Source organism: Artemia franciscana, chromosome 20, assembly GCF_032884065.1.
Source record: "Artemia franciscana chromosome 20, ASM3288406v1, whole genome shotgun sequence".
NCBI classification, from domain to species: domain Eukaryota; kingdom Metazoa; phylum Arthropoda; class Branchiopoda; order Anostraca; family Artemiidae; genus Artemia; species Artemia franciscana.
This window is the reverse complement of record NC_088882.1, coordinates 7,007,186-7,025,961: the sequence shown is the minus strand read 5'-3', so window position 1 is coordinate 7,025,961 and position 18,776 is coordinate 7,007,186. Positions and strand designations below refer to the sequence as shown.

General features: G+C 33.8%; 1 protein-coding gene across 3 annotated transcripts in view; it reads left to right on the top strand.

Moving 5' to 3' along the window:
* Positions 1–18,776, top strand: part of LOC136040384 (probable G-protein coupled receptor No18) — a 51,844-nt gene that overhangs the window by 11,428 nt on the left and 21,640 nt on the right. For 2 of the 3 annotated variants that reach the window (XM_065724642.1, XM_065724640.1), the window contains one exon: positions 3,054–3,207. In XM_065724642.1, the coding sequence (XP_065580714.1) occupies positions 3,065–3,207 (143 nt within the window). In that variant the 5' untranslated portion in view covers positions 3,054–3,064. Of the gene's footprint in view, positions 1–1,904; positions 2,009–3,053; positions 3,208–18,776 lie in introns of those variants that run through there. The other variant, XM_065724641.1, reaches the window with a different exon arrangement.

The window sequence follows — 18,776 nt, the reverse complement described above, 5'->3', positions numbered from 1 at the left end:
TTAAATTTCACAAAACGACTTGCTTTATTCTTGGGACAATATTTTACCTTCTGTCGGGCACTGTAACTTAAAATAGCCGTCACGGGAGCTTTTATAATGACCAGTTATTAACTATTCCGAAGAATGAATTATCTCATTTACCTTAAATATACTGTACTAAAAATAGATTAGCATGAAGACACAGGGTACAATTATAGAATCAAACCCAAGTCCTTCAATTTTGTCTTATATTGATCTCCATTTTTCGTCTGTGGTAGAAATAGACGCTTGGTATGCTTATCTTTTAATCCAGCGCAAGGGGTGGCAATTCGTGTATCTCAAGTACACGTAATGCTATGCTTCTGACTGCACCAGGCAAAACCCTCATTTCTTGCTATTCTCCCCCATCTTAGATTTTGTACTCAAGCCCTTGACCCTGTCTCCAACCCTTTCTTGCCCTGCTTTGTGAAAGAGACTTAGTTAGCAACCCCTTAATCTGGCTACAGAGTACTGAGAGAACTGCCCAAACCATTACTTAAATGGTTTACTAATTTTAAAATGCGTCATTTACCGTGCATAAAATGTCCATCTAAGCTGTAAGAGCATAAATACCAATTTAGCTGTCTCTTTAGTCAGTTAATCACAGTTGGTTCAAAAATTTCATCTGAATTATCGGACATAATATATTTCATGAAAAGCATTGACCAAAAATAACTCCGGACAGTGTTGCCATTAAATTCTAATTTGACCTAAAGTCACCTGAAAAGTGTCTTCCGATCCTGAAAACGTTGCTTAATGTTCTAGAAGTCAAGTGGTGGATCCAAAAGGTGGTTTTGGGGGCGTGTGCCACATTCCAGAATGGTGTAATTCGCAGTAATTACAAGGAGTAAAAACTGCCAATGAGGGGGCCAAATTTTATTATTGTCCCCCAACATTTATTCTTCACCTGCCCCTGCGACAGCCTGAACTCGATTTATTTTTATTTATTTACCTAAGAAGTAGTATTTAAGCCCTGTATATAGTATGTAAGGGCGTATCTAGGATTTTTTTCCGGGGGAGGGTCTTGAGGGGAAGGGAGGGAAAATAAAAACGTACCGAAAATTTTATATTTGTTTTTTTTTTTACTATTCGGACAATTCTTTGGAGGGGGAGCTTAAAACCCTTTTTCTCTCCCCCTGGATACGGCCTTGATTTTGTGAGTTAGATTTAGACTTTAAACTCTAATATGAAACAATTTTGGACTAAAATTAGAAGTGGGCACAGAAATGTTATTATTGCCAATAAAATAATGTTTTGGTGTGCATAGTGAAAAAGCGGGTCAATAAACTCTGTTATGGGACAGTGAGTATTTGAAATTTTCGTTAAATAGAAATTACAATAAAATGTTGCTTTATTTCGGAAGCAGCTCTAAATTTTTAAAAAAAAATTATCCGCCCTGCGTTCAATATACCTCATTGCAATTGATTACAATTGATTTTAACAGCCAATGAAAACTATTCCGTTTCAACGAAACTTATTTTTATTGGCTTTCAGTGACAAAAATCAGTTGCAGTATTTAACACGGTACTGACCTCAATATGGTCCATTCAGGTACATTGATATACTTGTCATAATATATATTTTGAACGATTGAATGCAAAAACTGAAAACCTTCTGTTATGCATAGGACGGCTGTCTGGTTCAGATGTCTTAAATTAGAAGAAAATATTTCGGCAGGAATAATTGTTCAGGTGGCAACGCTGGACTAGGAGCCAAGATGTGTCCGCACAATAATTTTGTTGATTGAGATTTCATGACCCGGAATACGAATTCCTTTTATTATTTGTATAGACTAAAAACATCTAATTATAAACCGAGTCAATCCTATAATGCAATCCAGCATATTTTTACATGACGTGCTTACAATAAAATTGACTAGTTCGTCATTCGGTCTTGACATGACTGGTGCACACCATAAGGTGATAAGTACATGCCGGACATTAGCATCACGTTATATGGGGATACATCGATATCATCATGGTATACCAAGGTAATTAAAGACGACTAAAAGTCAATCCCCCCTTTGGAATTGCCAGTAGAACAGTCACCTGGTAACTGAATGTGTTTAAACTATCAACTGCCTTTCACCATCCCCGTAAGCAGTGGGGACTCCACACCCCTAAATCTTAATTTTTTTAAATTCCTTGGCACTTTTTATTTAGTTTATGAAATAAAATTTAGGTTTTATTATCCCCTCCCGAAAAAATTTCCATATACGTGCCTGCCTTTTATTGCACTTGAATTAAATTTAATACTTCGATTTAAATACGTTCATCAAACTTAAAGCTCAAATATCTCTCCATATTCAGGTAAAACACATTTGCTTTGTGTGAGTTCAAGTAAAATAGAATAAATTATAAAAATAAAGACACTTCAAATGCTTATTAAGTTCGGTCAATAGTTTATACTTTAGTTGAAAAGCATACATTACTTTTTTCTTATAAAAGAGAATGAGTTTGCAACTCGTTGCCAATTTTTAACACTTAAATTCAATCTTTTTTGCAAATCAACAGATACATGGGGGATTTTTTAACATGTATAAAATTATGGATATATTAGATTCCCCTTGAATTGTTACAGTTTTCTGCAAAGTTTTTTTTTTGTGGGGGGGGGGTAATGCATTAGCTTAAGTTTTTTTTCTTTGGATTCAAAATATCTAATTCTGTTGAGAATCCTGTAGAAATGCAGCACAGAATGACAGAAAAAGCTCAAATTTACATGCAAAGCCGTTCCTGGGATCGGGTGGTGTCTGGTGAAAGATTAATTACAGTAACCCTCCTGACTCAAATAAAACCAAAAAAAAACGAATCGAAATAGAGAAAATTTGATCTAAGTGGACAACAACCCAGCCACAATATCCACTCCCCTCCGCCACGACACCTGAAGCGGCTGCTCCAGCTACCCCCTTCCCGTTTGACCGGCTCTGTTTACATGGACCGTGTATCAAAACAAAATGCTCATTACGATATCTTTATATTCATGTATATGAACTAGGTGGCCTGAAGTGCATTTTAATATTTTTTCTTTTTTCTCAGATCCAACGTCTATGGAAGAAGAGGTAGCTTCTACCCTTCTTTCAATAGCAGTAGATGTTGTCCTGTCGTTAATTTTCCTCCTGGGAACTGTCTCAAACTCCATACTTCTTGTCGTCTTCTACAGAAGACCCTCATTGCGAAGTCTGTCAAATAGGTAAGCTAATATCATTATATTAATGGCACCACATCATTGCATAATAATAGCAGCGAAATCATTACTGCAGCAAAAAGCTGTCTGAGAACGAGACAGTACAGAGCTGTAGCATTTCCTCGATTATTCAAGGGCTGCCATTTCTAGAAGTAAAAGTGTGATAATAGTAAGGATGGAATCAGAATCCCCTGAATCTTCAGCCTTCATATTTCATATCTCTGGATGTATAATTTGATTAACGTCATGATTTATGAAACCCCATTACTGATGGAGAAGAAGAAGAAAAGGGGGACAAGCAAATAAAACACTAAATCACAAATCATCACTCAAACAACATGACTAGTAGACCAAAGGTATTTTCGAAGCTAACCCGATTTTCATACGTTTTCTTCGATAAACAACCAGGCTTTAGTAACTTCGTATCTGGTTGATGGAGTGATGTTGCTACTCCAACATCTATTCCATCTATATCTACTCCAACATCCTTAATTTTTATTGCTCGGTACTTTATTAACCTTAGTACCCCAAAATATTAGTTACCCGAATTCGATTTCTAAGAAGTAGCTCAAAAGAAATAATTTTCAATTTTGAATTTTTACGTAGGGGAAGGGCAGAGAATTTTGACCTCATCCTACGAATGATTTTTTTTTTTAATTTAGCATCAATACACACATCCTATCATAAGGGCTTTTGCACTAAATTGCTAGCGAAAAGCAACTTTCTTTGTAAATTTAAAATTTGCCCTTAGAAGTTGTACATTGAGAATTTTATTGTTTTTGTTGGAAATTTGGGTTCTTGTCCGTTATCACGCTTATGCATATAAAAACTAAGTAGAACTCCTTCTCTGACGCTCACTCCTAATGAAAAAGCACAAAATATGATGAAAATATAATACTTTATAGAAACAAGTTTGGGCTATATATTTAGGGGAGTGGGGGTAAAGTATAGTGGGTGTGCATGCAAAATGTGTTTCATTCAATACAGATCACAAATTCATTGAAAACCGGTTCTACTTAGCTTCTACTGTACATAGGCGCTATAACATAGACGCTATAACAGACAAGTACCAAATTTTGTAGATCTTTCTACAAAAGATCTTTCTCGATCTTTCTAGATCTCTCTAGATCTTCTTCTTTAAGATCTTTCTAGAGCTGATGTTAGTTACTATGAGATGTGTCCAAGTGGATAATTCGGTCTACCTAGGCAGCACCATTATCACAAGGAGACATTTTCCAAAATTTTGAAACAATTGCCAAAACGGCTTAGCTAAGCTGTTCTCAAAGGGAGGGTCAGCAAATTATCTCGTGGTTTATTTAAAGTTTAAATTACAGGCTAAATTAGCTAACGGTTTGAAAATGTTCTCAGAAGTGTGGAAATTTCAGTTACGTTTTAAGGTGTTAAACCGAAGAAATTATTAATCACTGGAATGCTCTGAGAATAAAAGGGTTAATATGGGCTTTAGTGTTAGTCCTTTGAACACTGCCTTTTACAGACATTAGATCCAAGTTACATAATATTCAAATACCTTTTGTGGCACATATTCGCTTGTTTTTCTGCTTTCATATTTAGTAAGTTGCACAATTTAAGGACCTGATGTGTCGAGTTACTCAATTGTTATGCAACTTATTTTGTTTAATTCACATAATATTGCGTGTAAAAAAATAAAAGGTCAGCATCTAATTTTAGTGGCAGGTCTGGTATAGACTTCGCTTTGTTTCAAATTTATTTTATTTATAAATATAGTAATGGCTATCGTGTACCGTGTACCGTGGACTTGCAAGGATGAAGGTGGAATGCCTTTTGAGTCTCCAACGGCTTTTTTTGAAGGTTTTCAAGTATGAAAAACGGAGGAATATTTGCTAAATGTTTTCCAGAGAAATTACCTACGTATTGTTTCGGGTACCAGACTGTCTGACCATATCTCAAACAATAGGTTGTGCGAAAAGTGTGGTTCAATCCCGCGTTCTAGGACTATGATGAGAGAAAGGTTGAGATTGCTAGGGCACGTACTGTGGTTGAAGGGTGACAGACTGCCAAATATTGTTCTTTTCGGCCATCCTTCTTGGATCAAACGAAAAACAGGTTGTCCCCAGTTGGGGTGAGAGGATTTCGAAGGGAAAGATTTAAGGGAAATGGGAACTTTTTGGGAGGGATTAAAGAGGTTGGCATTGAATCGCTTGGGATGTGGGAGGACCATGGGTAGCTGCGTTGGCCTCAAGCAGCCTCGTGTTGCAGTGAGTTGTTAGTAGTTTAAAATGCAGCCCTGGAGTTTATGTATACATGTTTGAGAGCCAACTTGCTATGGCCTATAGTCGGTGTGGATTTAAACATTAATTTCCAAAGTAATTTTGATTATTACAACTGATTCTGAAAATGAAACTCAGGAGACCTCAGCAACACAAAGAAAAAAAAATCCAAATGTATTAAAAGCAAAGAATAAATTACTTACTTGTACTACCTGAAAATTCAATTTCCTTAAGACAGAAAATAAAAGCGTGGAGGGATAATGATATAAAAACCCGAAATTTTGAGATTTTGAAGAAATTGCATAAAATGAATTCGTACAATATGGTTCTGTAGAATAAATTATAATAAGAAAGTAAATTGATTAAATGAAATAAACTAAAGAGTAAGTTTGTTCGTCACACAATGCGAATAATTGGAATTTTTTAAGACCAAAAATGAAAGCGGGGGGGGGGATGATGACATGAAAACTCTACCTTGAATAAAACCTGCGTAAAGAATAGTTATACAATATGTTTCCACAGATTAAGTTGTGATGTATAATTACATTGATTAAATAAATCAGATAAAATAAACTAAACAATAAGTTTTTCATTGCACTTCCCAAAAAAATGAAATTTTTGTGATTAAAAATGAAATCATGGAGAGATAAAAACTCGATCTTAAAAAAAAATGTGGAAAAACAGTTATACACTATGATTCCACAGGTAAATTCTTTTAATAAGACAGTGAAAAAGGAATTTTTTTTACAAACATATTAGGGGAAAAAACTGGCCTAACCAAAATATTTAAAAAAAACACAAACGCTATAGAAAAAAAACGAAAGGAATATTTACATTTAAACAAAATCCTACATGGATAGGCACCAACTGGTCTAAGCAAAATTTGATAAACTTCTGCCACGCAACGCCTCCTCATACCATGCATGACATGCTTCCGCAAGAGGTAGAGCGCCCCATCTGGTGTGCAAAATTTTTGACAGTGTGCAACCCCTAGTTAAAGACTAAAAGAACCTAAGCGTTTATAGACAATTGAGTCATGTCTTTGCAGCAGATGCCAACTCTAATGTCATTAAAATCATTATAAATAAGGGCAGTTGGACATTAGGAAATGGTCCAGAAGAAATAAAAGCTTTAAGTAGTTCTTTTATAATGTATTGCGAAATATTGGAAAACTTAAACCTGTCTGCCTCCCTGGTGATGCAAAAGAGTGTAAATTTTGACTTTATTTTATATATATTATAACTTTTATATGCTTCCGGAAGCTCTTTATGACTCTGTTTGCCTATAAATGAATAATACCAAATAGTATGAGTTGGCGTGACTCAAGGTTCAGACAGAAAAAAATTATTGCAATAAAAATGTTCATGAATTCCATCAGTGAACCAATTTTAGTTGACTTGATTATGTATATAATAACTTTTTTATATTTCCGGAAGCTGTTTACGACAGTGCTTGCCTATAAATGAATAATACCGAATAGTATGAGCTGGTGTAACTCACGGTTTAAACAGAAAAAAAATTACTGCAATAGGTAATATTCATGAATTGTATTAATGTACCAATTTTTGTTGCTATTATCTATAAATTTTTATCTATAAATTATTTTATTTATAATTTTTTAATTTTTTCTAATTAAATTTATTTATCTATAAATTTATTATCTTTTGTTGCTTATCTCTTTCATCGCCGTCACTGTTATTTAGAGAAAAAAGGAAAGATCTACTTACGTTGCTATTGGTCTTGTGTAGAAAAAAATGTCTAGTTATTCGATAAAAATCGAAGTTTTGCAACTCAGTAAATTGCTTAACAAAACAACTGAAATTGCTTGTATGATACCGTAACTAAATTGCAATGGCAAGCGAACATTGCTCTTGTTGATTTTGAAAGCCATTGAAGATATAAGCTCTCTTTCCGCCGATTAAAATTTTGCTTTTAGCTAGCGGGAATATATTTGTTATCTAGAAAAATATTTTAATAAAAATTCACGAGAATATTATGATTTGGCGGGAAATCTGAAATTGAGAGCTTCATATTTTAAAGATTTGATGAAGCAGTTTTGATCAAGATCAAATCACTTTTGGGGGTTGTTTCCCCTCTGCTTTAAAAATTACCTAAATTTATTTATGGTATTAACTTGATGAGAATCTTTAAATTTAATAAGTTTTATATATTCTTGTATCAGAATGTAGGCTAATACAGATTCGATTGATGCATATATTATTTCAAGATTTCCATTTCTCAGAATTTTGGCTACTATTTTCAATGGTCGCTTTTTACTTAAAGTTCGTTACCAAGAACTGTTTAAAATTAAGTTGTCTTTTCATTATTTGTTATAAATTGTATACTTTATTCCAATTATTTTCATCCCTGTGGAGGTGGCACAAGGGAGGAGGGCAAATAGCTAGTAAAAAAATGTTTTGAAACTTTTTGGAGCAGCACTTTTACCCACAAAAATCATATATTATTCACAGAATCCTTTTCCTTCAAATAGAATCAGAGCCAGATTTCTTGGGGGGGGGGGAAATATAGACTTTCCCGCAACCTCCCCCTATCATGCCATCAATAATGAAAATATTACAATTTTTGCTTCAAATTACGACAATTTAAGCTTGTTTTGCCCAATCACAGAAGCCCAATCAAAGTGAAAAATCTGATAGAAGTCGGCAATCTCCAAGCTGCAGCCCCCCGCATTCAGCTCGTGGGGCAGCTGACTCGGTTGCCCTTCCCCCTTTGAGTTGCTCTGATAAAGATATTCATATAATAATAACAATAATTGATTTAAACCCTCTACATGCACAATATGCAATAATTTGAGTATGAAAACCTAAACGGGAAAAGTTAAAACAAAGGAAAAACAGAAGAAAAACTACAGCTTGTTATTTAATATAGCGCACATTAAAATATATAGATAAAGATAAAGCAATATCAAACAGTTCGTGGTAACGAACTATAGTAAGGAGCGATCCGGCTCAATAGTAACCAAAACTCTAAAAAATTGAATTTTGATATCAATAGCTACATCAAAAGAATCGCATTTTAATGCTGATTTTAAATGTATAAGTTTCATCAAGTTTAGTCTTACCCATCAAAAGTTACGAGCCTGGGAAAATTTGCCTTATTTTTTAGGGGGAAACACCCCCTAAAAGTCGTAGGATCTTAACGAAAATGACACCATCAGATTCAGCGTATCAGAGAACCCTACTGTAGAAGTTTCAAGCTCCTATCTACAAAAATGTGGAATTTTGCATTTTTTGCCAGAACACAAATCACGGGTGCGTGTTTTTTTTTTTTTTTTTTTTTTTTTTTTTTTTTTTTTTTTTTTTTTTTTTTTTTTTTCCCAGGGGTCATCGTATCGACCAAGTGGTCCTAGAATGTCGCAAGAGGGCTCATTCTAAGGGAAATGAAAAGTTCTAGTGCCCTTTTTAAGTGACCAAAAAAATTGGAGGGCATCTAGGCCCCCTCCCACGCTCATTTTTTTCCCAAAGTCAACGGATTAAAATTTTGAGATAGCCATTTTGTTCAGCATACTCGAAAATCATAATAACTATGTATTTGGGGGTGACTTACTCCCCCACAGTTCCTGGGGGAGGGGCTGCAAGTTACAAACTTCAACCAGTTTTTACATATAATAATGGTTATTGGGAAGTGTACAGACGTTTTCAGGGGGATTTTTTTGGTTTTGGGGGTAGGGTTGAGGGAGGTGGCTATGTGGGAGGATCTTTCCTTGGAGAAATATGCCATGGGGGAAAAAATTCAATGAAAAGGGCGCAGGACGAATCTGGTCACGTTAGAAAAAAACGTCAAATTTAGAGCTTAATATACAATACTGGGTGTTCGGAGCCTCTCTATTATGGAGTATAATTTGAAAATAACATAACTATACGAGCAATAAAACATATATACCACAACCATAACTCAACTAACGAAAGAACTGCTAAGAGATAACACAACTATAAAGCGAAAACAGGTGAAAACTAACGGGAAAATAAACGAACTAAGAGGTGGAAGGGGCCCAGAGAAAAAATATAATCCTTTTTCAATTTTGAGCCTAACTTCCGCAAAGGAGTAATAATGTCAGAAGCCCCGAAATACCGAATTATTTTCTTTTCAAACAGTTCGTGGTAAAGAACTGTAGTAAGGGGCGACCCGGCTCAATAGTAAAAGGAACTCTAAAAAATGGAATTTTGATGCTAAAAGATACATCAAAAGAATCGAATTTTCACGCTGATTCTAAATATATAAGTTCCAATTAATTTAGTCTTTGTCATCAAAAGTTACGAGCCTGAGAAAATTTGCCCTATTTTGGAAAAAAAGGGGGAAACATCCCCTAAAAGTCATAGAATCTTAACGAAAATCACACTATCGCATTCGGCATATCAGAGAACTCTATAGCAAAAATTTCAAGCTCCTATCTAAAAAAATGTGGAATTTCATATTTTTTGCCAGAAGACAAAACACGGGTGCGTGTTCATTTGTTTGTTTGTTGTTGTTTTTTTCTTTTCCCCAGGGGTCATCGTATCGACCAGGTGGTCTTAGAGTGTCGCAAGAGGGCTCATTCTTACGGAAATGAAAAGTTCTAGTGCCCTTTTTAAGTGATAAAAAAATTGGAGGGCAAATAGGCCCCCTCCCACGCTAATTTTTTCCAAAAGTCAACAGATTAAAATTTTAAGATAGCCATTTTGTTCCGCATAGTCGAAAAACATAATAACTATGTCTTTGGGAATGACTTACTCCCCCACAATTCCTGGGGGAGGGGCTGCAAGTTACAAACTTTGACCAGTGTTTACATATAGTAATGGTTATTGGGAAGTGTACAGACGTTTTAGCCAAAACAAATTAATATACTAATTTCATTTCAATAATTTATGTGCGGAGAGCCAAAATCAAACATGCATTAATTCAAAAACGTTCAGAAATTAAATAAAAAAAAACTAGTTTTTTTAACTGAAAGTAAGGAGCGACATTAAAACTTAAAACGAACAGAAATTACTTCGTATATGAAAGAGGCTGCTTCCTCATCAACGCCCCGCTCTTTACGCTAAAGTTTTTTACTGTTTTAAAAAGAAGAGTTGAGAGAAAGAGTCAAACTTTAGCGTAAAGAGCGGGGCGTTGATGAGGAAGCAGCCTCTTTCATATACGAAGTAATTTCTGTTCGTTTTAAGTTTTAATGTCGCTCCTTACTTTCAGTTAAAAAAACTAGTTTTTTTTATTTAATTAAAAGTTAAAACGAACAGAGACTATTCTTTATACGAAAGGGACTGTCCTCTCCTCAACACCTCGCTCTTTATGCTAAAGTGTTTATTATTTTAGAAATTACAGTTGTGACAAAGTCAAACTTCAGCGTTGAGGAGGGGACAGCCCCTTCCATATATGGAATAATTTATGTTTGTTTTAAGTTTTAATGCCGTTGCTTACTTTCAGTTAAAAAAACTTCAACTAATGCAGGTTCAAAATTTGCCTCAATGCAAATGAAAAATATAAACAAGGTTGAATATCTATTTTGGCAGATTTATTCCGTATATAAAGAGTTGCCCCCTCCTCAATACCTTGCTCTTTATTCTAAAGCTGTTAGCACTTTTAAAAAGCTTCCTATTCTAATCAAACGGTCCCCGTATTTCAATAGACTTTCTTAAAAAAAATGGAACAAACAGTAAAACTTTAGCGCAAAGAGCAAGGTATTGAGGAGGGGGCAACCCTTCATATATGGAATAATTTCTGTTCGTTTTTCAAATAATGCCGGTAAATCTTGCTCATCCTCTATGAAGTATACCCATGGCCCTCATTCTGGAAGAGGGGCCATCCAGACCGCAGTATACTAAATACGTAACCTAAACTTAACCAAAATACCTACTAAATATTTAATTAAAACAAAGCTAAAATATTATTTCCCACGGAGCCGAAGCTAATTGTCTGGTATAAAGACTATGAAAACCGGTTTATGTCTCATGTTTACGATGCCAAATCTTGAGTGTGGTGGCTATGAGACAAATGTATCTGTATCTTAAATTAGGAAAAAGATTGAATTCAGTTTTAGTGGGAAAAAAAACCAGTGCAACTATGTATTTTTTGGTAATAGTGGTTCCCAAATTATATAAAAAAAATGTGATGAGAAAAACAAAAATCATCAAACAAAAAATCTAATCAAGTCCGGATAGCCTTAAAAGGTGTGTCTTTTCTTTGAAGGTGCATCCGTCTTCGATATCTTAATTGTGCAAATTCTTAAGTAGAAAATCGCAAATTCTTACTTGCTTATTTCCTTTCACGGTTCAACTTGGCAACACTGACGAAAATGCTGCTGTGCTCTAAAAAACTTTATAATTTTGAAAACTGCGAATAGAAAAATCAAAGTTTTCCTGCATAAATAGACCTAAGATGGATAAAGGGGGTAAAAAATATTTGTTTTTATGTCCTTGATTCTCTAAGATAAATCTATTAATTAACTTATTAAGCAGGATCACTTCTTCTATGAAGAACTCGAAGGTAAACTGGTTCTCAAGCCTCAAAATTTCGTAATATTTCTTGGATAATACCCACCGCAAATTCAAGTTCTTTTCTTTTTTTAATATTTACCTCCCGCCCATTCCCTAATTTATTCATTGTTTAAACAATAAAGAAGATACTTTAAATGAAGGTCAATATATTAAAGCATTTTTTTTTTACTTAGTTCAACGACTGACCCACAGAAAAGACAGAGATTATTTGCAATTTGGCCGTTTAAAATTAAAAGACATTTTGAGTCATCTTGGTAATTTAAAAAGCGTCGGGTCTTGTTTTTTCTTTTTTCTTTTTTTTTTCTTTTCTTTTCTGTTCCTTTCTTGGTCTGTCGTGTTTCAAAAATGGGACTGAGAAATTACAGCTCGACTGAGAAATTGGTGAAAATTTTATTGCATGCTGTCATCCACCCGGAAAAATTCTTAGTCCAGGAAAATCTAACGATGGCAGGGGAGAGCTGGGTTGTCGCAGAATACTCCGACCCAGAAACTAGCTTTTAATAGCACCCTAGACCTAGCACCCTAGCACCCTATTTCTTTAATAGAAACCCTAGCTTTTAATAGCACGACAGTGTTCAACTTCAGGGTTTATTTTCCGCTATTTTCGAAAAATTTAAATAAGTTTCAGAAGTTAATCTATATTGCGTCATTTACGCTATTGCCCAAAATTCAAAGATCTTTATGATTGTTATTCGCCAATAAAGACAAACCACTATATTATTTGTGATGGTCCTTTAGGAGATCCCAAATTTGCGTAGGGAACGAAAAATTATTTTTCGGTGTATATTTATTTAAAGTATATTATAGGTGCTTTGTAGGGACTACAAACATTTATTCCGAAGTGAATTTGTCCGTGGAAACACTTCTAATTCCCCTGCAAATCTTAAATTTTCCATATTTTCCCTCTTCCTAGTTAGTGCGTAATGTACAAGATCTTTTTTTATTATTTTTTTACTACTAAATTGCTCATGTAAATTTGATTTTGGTTCTTATCAAGGTCACACCCAGGTTTTTCGTTGGAGGTGGGGGGTTGCATATAACTACGGACCACAAAAGAATTAGTTTTATGTATTTTTGTTTCTTTGTTGTACGAGTCAAACAAGAATTACGGAGGAGTGTGTAACCTCCCCTCTGTATTCCTCCTCCTCTATATTAGGGGAGGATACCCTCCCCTCTATATTCGGCCATAGTAGCCTACTCAGTAATGATTTGAGATTTTGCTCATAAAAATCTGGTCACCAAAAATCAAGATTCTAATAGAACCGGAATTTCATTTTTCATGGAGAAAAAAGCACAGCGTTTTTTATACCTTGCTTGGTTTTAACACCCTCTTTGGAAAATTTTAAGCCACTGAAAAGAAAGACTTTTATAAAGAAAAAAAACAGTAAAAAGGACCAAAAACTGATTCATAAGATGTTTTAAAAGTATTTCTTTGACATAATGTTCTGATTACGTCGCAAAGGGCCTTTCTCTCGTTTATTTCTAAATTTTTTTTTTTTTTTTTTTATTTGACAGCTGCTGTAAACACCCTTTATGTTAAAAATCATAGTCAAATTGCTAGTAACCCTAGTATTTTCCCCTTCTATTCTTCTAGTATCCTCCTACAGGACTTTAAAGAAGAAGGAAAAAAAATGATAGGCTTAGAAAGAGAAGGATAAAAAAATGATAGGCTCGGTGAGTCATTTACTATCATAGCCGTTTTCCAGCTATATCATAAGTAGACTTGGTGACTTTGACATACTTAATTCAATTTAATATTTTATTTTGAACGGACAATCCTGTAATGCAAAACAGAAAAAAAGTTAACAAGCAATAAGCAGGGAGAAAAGCTCTAGTTGTTTTGCAGCCTTTTTCAGTTCAATATCATTAAACTTTTTTAGTGGAAACGCTGTCTTTTTTTTATGGAAATGCCGTGCACTCCAAGTATTTTCAATTCTTTTCTACTTGAACGACTGGTTTTCGGATGTTCGGTGTTTTCTTTTTTTGTGGTGAGATGATTAGGCGGTTCCTATTTACTTACTATTTTGCCCGATCATGCGCATAAGATAAGTACCCAAAACCTGCAAAGAGATTCTCGTTACTGCAATTAAAATGCCGCAACATTGATGAAGCGAAACCAGGTGTTTTTTTAAACCGGATTCTATATAAAAAGACTTGATATCCGATAGCTGACTCAGTGATTGCCAGCAATCTTCCAAGAATCCACAATCTCTCAAAGAATCTCCATTTTTTTTCACTTTTATTTAGCCAGTTTTTTTTAATAGAAACGCTGCGCATCACAAGTATATAAATTCTTTCCTACTTGAAGGACTGGTTTTCAAGTGTAACTTATTTACTAATTGAGGTGAAATGATTAGGTTGTTCGTATTTACATCCTTTGTTGTCGTGTAATATGCATAAAATTAGTGCCCGAAAATTCTGCGAAGTGGTCTGGATCCTGCAATTAAAATACTGTCGCGTTGAAAAAGCGAAACTAGATGTTTTTGTCTGGTTTCAATATGAGCTATTTGATAAATAACTTCAGAGATTACCAAAACAAAAAAAAAGGGCTCAGGACAAGGAAGATTTGAAATTTCTTCAGAGATTGCCAAGATAAAATTACGAAGCATTACAAGGCTCCGCCCCTCTACTTCTCCAGACATGGCGCCCCTTAACTACTACTGAAATGCTTAATACCTCGCTCTGCACGCTAAAGTTTGAATTTCACTCCAATTCTTTAAGAATGGCCCCTGAATCAGAAAGTCCGTTTAATTAGAATAAATAGCTCTTTTGAAAGTACTTAAAAAACTAAGAGGTATTAACGAGTGGACGAACCCCTTCATATACGTGATAATTTCTGTTCATTTTAAGTTTTAATGTTGCTCCTTACTTTCAGTTGAAAAGACTTGTTTTCTTTTATTTAAATTCTGATCGTTTTTTAGATAATGCTGGGAAATTCTGCACCTCCTTTATGGAAAATTCTCTTTCCCCATGAAAAATTTCTCCGTGGAAAGATCATCCCACGCAACCTACTCCCCCGACCCCTCCCACCAGGAAAAATCCTTCTTAAAACATCTATATACTGCCCAATAACCAATGCTGTATGCAAACAATGGGCAAAGTTCATAACTTGCAACCCTTCTTTTGGGGACCGTGGGGGATTAAGTTATCCTCAAAGACATAGTTGTTACATTTTTTGACTATAATGAACAAAATGGGTATCTCAAAATTTTGATCCGGTTACTTTGGGAAAAATAAGTGTGGAAGGGGGCCCGAATTTTTTCGGTGACTTAAAAAGGGCACTAGAACTTTTAATTTGCGTTTGAATGAAGCCTCTTGCGATATTCTAGGATCACTGGGTCGATACGAGCATCCTTGGTAAAAATAAAAAAAAAAAAAAAATAAACACGAATCTGTGGTTCTGGCAAAAATACACGGCAATGTAATCTTCTGGCAAAAAATACAAAGTTCTATATTATTCCAAATAGGAGCTTGAAACCTCGACAGGAAAGTTCTCTGATACGCTGAATCTGATGGTGTGATTTTCATAAAGGTTCATGACTTATAGGGGATTCTTACCCTTTTTTTTCGAAAATAAGGCAAATTTTCTTAGGCTTGTAACTTTTTATGGGTAAAACTAAACTTCATGATACTTATATATTAGAAATCAGGATAAAAAACCAATTCTTTTGATGCATCTATTGGTATCAAAATTCTATTTCTTAGAGTTTCGGTTACTATTAAGCCCTGTTGCTCGTTACTTACAGTTGTAACAGTAAGTACAGTTGTACTTACAGTTACAGGCCGCGATATGTGGTGTAGACTGAACGACCTTGCTCAGCACAATGGAATTTCACCGGTATAGTCACTCATTTAACCCAATCAGTACGCATATCAAATTCGCTTTTCATAATCTGCCGAAAAATCTTCCTTTTTAATTAGGCTTACCTTTTGCTTGGGCATGACTCTTTTTGCAAGATCTGTTACAGAGTTCTAGCCAAAAAGGATGGGTAATTCCAATGTGTCTATTTTCAAAGTTTGGACTTTTTTTTTTACTTTTATTTCTTTTTCCTGGAAATGAAAACTGCTACTTAGCAGATAAAACTCACATTACACTATAAACATGTCTGCAAAAAAATTGGGACCTACAAAAGCTCTTACAACATTGGAAACTGCATAAATTACAAGATAGTTACAAAAATTTTGAACTGATCTAGGAAAGATTATTTCATAAATTATCATTTTTAATCCAGAGCTTTTTTGGCAACTGTTTACTAAAAATTAGAAATATTGATAGAAAACTCCAAAACCTGTTACCGGGACCGTATCCAGGGATTTTTTTTCGGTGTAGGGGGGGGGGGGTGAAAAAATCGGAGGGAAGACAAAAAAAAACTTTAAAAAAAGGCATCAAAGTTTTGTGATATTCATTTTTGCTACGTTTTTGCAAGTCAAACAAACATTTCAGGATGAGGGGGGGGGTTCATACCCTCCCCCTGGATACGGCCTTGCCTGTTACCACACAAAAGCCTTTAAAATTTCACATAAAACCTGTGATGGTGGCAGCACTGACTGAATCTGTACAATGAGTTAGGAGCTTTGTCGCATACTAATGGGTTTTAACATTAACTGTTTCAACCAAAAATTGTACAATAAAAAGTAAAACATGGTGATTCTGTAACTAAGTTGAAACACTGAGTTAATAAATAATGTATTTATTAAAGTAATTAGAAACGGTAAAATCCTCTATTGTTCTTGCAAATGCTCTTAAAAATCTTAAAGCAACTACTAAATAATGTTTTTAGGTTTTGTGAAATATTTATCAATTATGCATTTTCTGCAATCTTAGAATATAGGCCAAAATACGACTCTAAATGTGAACAATAATTTTAAATTTTCAATCACATAGCTTTGGCTTGTTTCTCTTTTTAGTTCCCTCAGCTTAAAATCTGTCACCTCTTTTGAAAATAACATAAACTGTTAATTTAGATGAGAAAGATTGTATCACTGTACTAATTAGTTTTTTTGTTTGTTTCCTATTTTTTTTAATATCGCTTTTGAAAACTTCTTTTTCTCTTTTTGGTTTTCTAAATTTTTAATTTAGATGAGAAAGATCGTATCAATTAGTACTAATTAGTTTTTTGTTTGTTTCCTAGTTTTTTAGTATCGCTTTTGAAAACTTCTTTTTACTCTTTTTGGTTATGTAAATTTTTAATTTAGATGAGAAAGATCGTATCACTTAGTACTAATTAGTTTTTTGTTTGTTTCCTAGTTTCTTTAATATCGCTTTTGAAAACTTCTTTTTACTCTTTTTGGTTTTGTAAATTTTTAATTTAGATGAGAAAGATCGTATCACTTAGTACTAATTAGTTTTTTGTTTGTTTCCTAGTTTTTTTTAGTATCGCTTTTGAAAACGTCTTTTTACTCTTTTTGGTTGTGTAAATTTTTAATTTAGATGAGAAAGATCGTATAACTTAGTACTAATTAGTTTTTTGTTTGTTTACTAGTTTTTTTAATATCGCTTTTGATAACTTCTTTTTACTCTTTTTGGTTTTGTAGATTTCTAATTTAGATGAGAAAGGTCGTATCACTTAGTACTAATTAGTTTTTTGTTTGTTTCCTGTTTTTTTTAATATCGCTTTTGAAAACTTCTTTTTACTCTTTTGGGTTTTCTAAATTTTTGATTTAGATGAGAAAGATCGTATCACTTAGTACTAATTAGTTTTTGTTTGTTCCCTAGTTTTTTAGTATCGCTTTTGAAAACTTCTTTTTACTCTTTTTGGTTGTGTAAATTTTTAATGAAGATGGGAAATATCGTATCGCTTAGTATTATTTGTGTAGACCTAGAAATAGGAAGTGAAGGATGACAATTAAGAATCCAATCAGCTAATTAAAATGCGAAAATCAAAAATATATAATATTAGTTGCTTAGCCTAATAACATAGTATAATTAGTATAACAATATATTAGTATAATTAGAATATTATGATTATCTTTTGTTTATTTGTTTTTAAAGATCTTTTGGTAAATTATTGTTTTTCTATTGTTGATTGTCTAAACTTAAAGTCGACTGTCTATTTTTTTAAATTGTTAACTAAGGTAAGAAAATTTACTTCAGATTGTACCAGGGCCGTATCCAGGATTTTGCCCAGATAGAATTATTTTTTCGGGGTTGAGGGTGTATACAAAAAACTTTAAAAGTATCAACAATTTGTTTGTATGCACTTTTGTTTAAGTTTTTGCGAGTCGAACATACATTACGGGGGGAGGGGAGGAGAGGGAGGTTCAAATCCCCCTAATCCTTCTCCTGGATAAGGTTTTACCTACTATCTTAACAGTTATAGCTATGTTTCACTTTGGCACATGAGAAGCCAGGCTTGACAACTAAGATAAATCAACCTTTGAATACAGCTTGAAATACAAATTTGAATTGCAAAAAAATGAAATTAATTTTGATTAATCATTTTTACGGTTAGTTCCTGCTAAATTTATATTTAATACTTTATCATTTTATCCTTATTATTCATTCTTTTGTTTGTTTGCTTGTTTTTAATATCGCTTTTGAAAACTTCTTTTTACTCTTTTCGGTTGTGTAAGCTTAAAAATGTCAATCCTTTTTATGCATAAATGGTAGCGAAAACGCAATAGATAACATAGATAAAAGCCAGCATAATCTACTATTTTTTTCCACAAAGATGATTTTTTCCTGTATTCATTCTTTTCTTTTTTACTTGAGCTTAGATTCCATTAAAAAAAAGCGCCATGGCATGTAACGGCGCAAAACTACAGACAATAAAAAATATTACATGCACTTTAATTTTTGGAACTATTTACTACATTGTTCTTTTTTAAACATGAA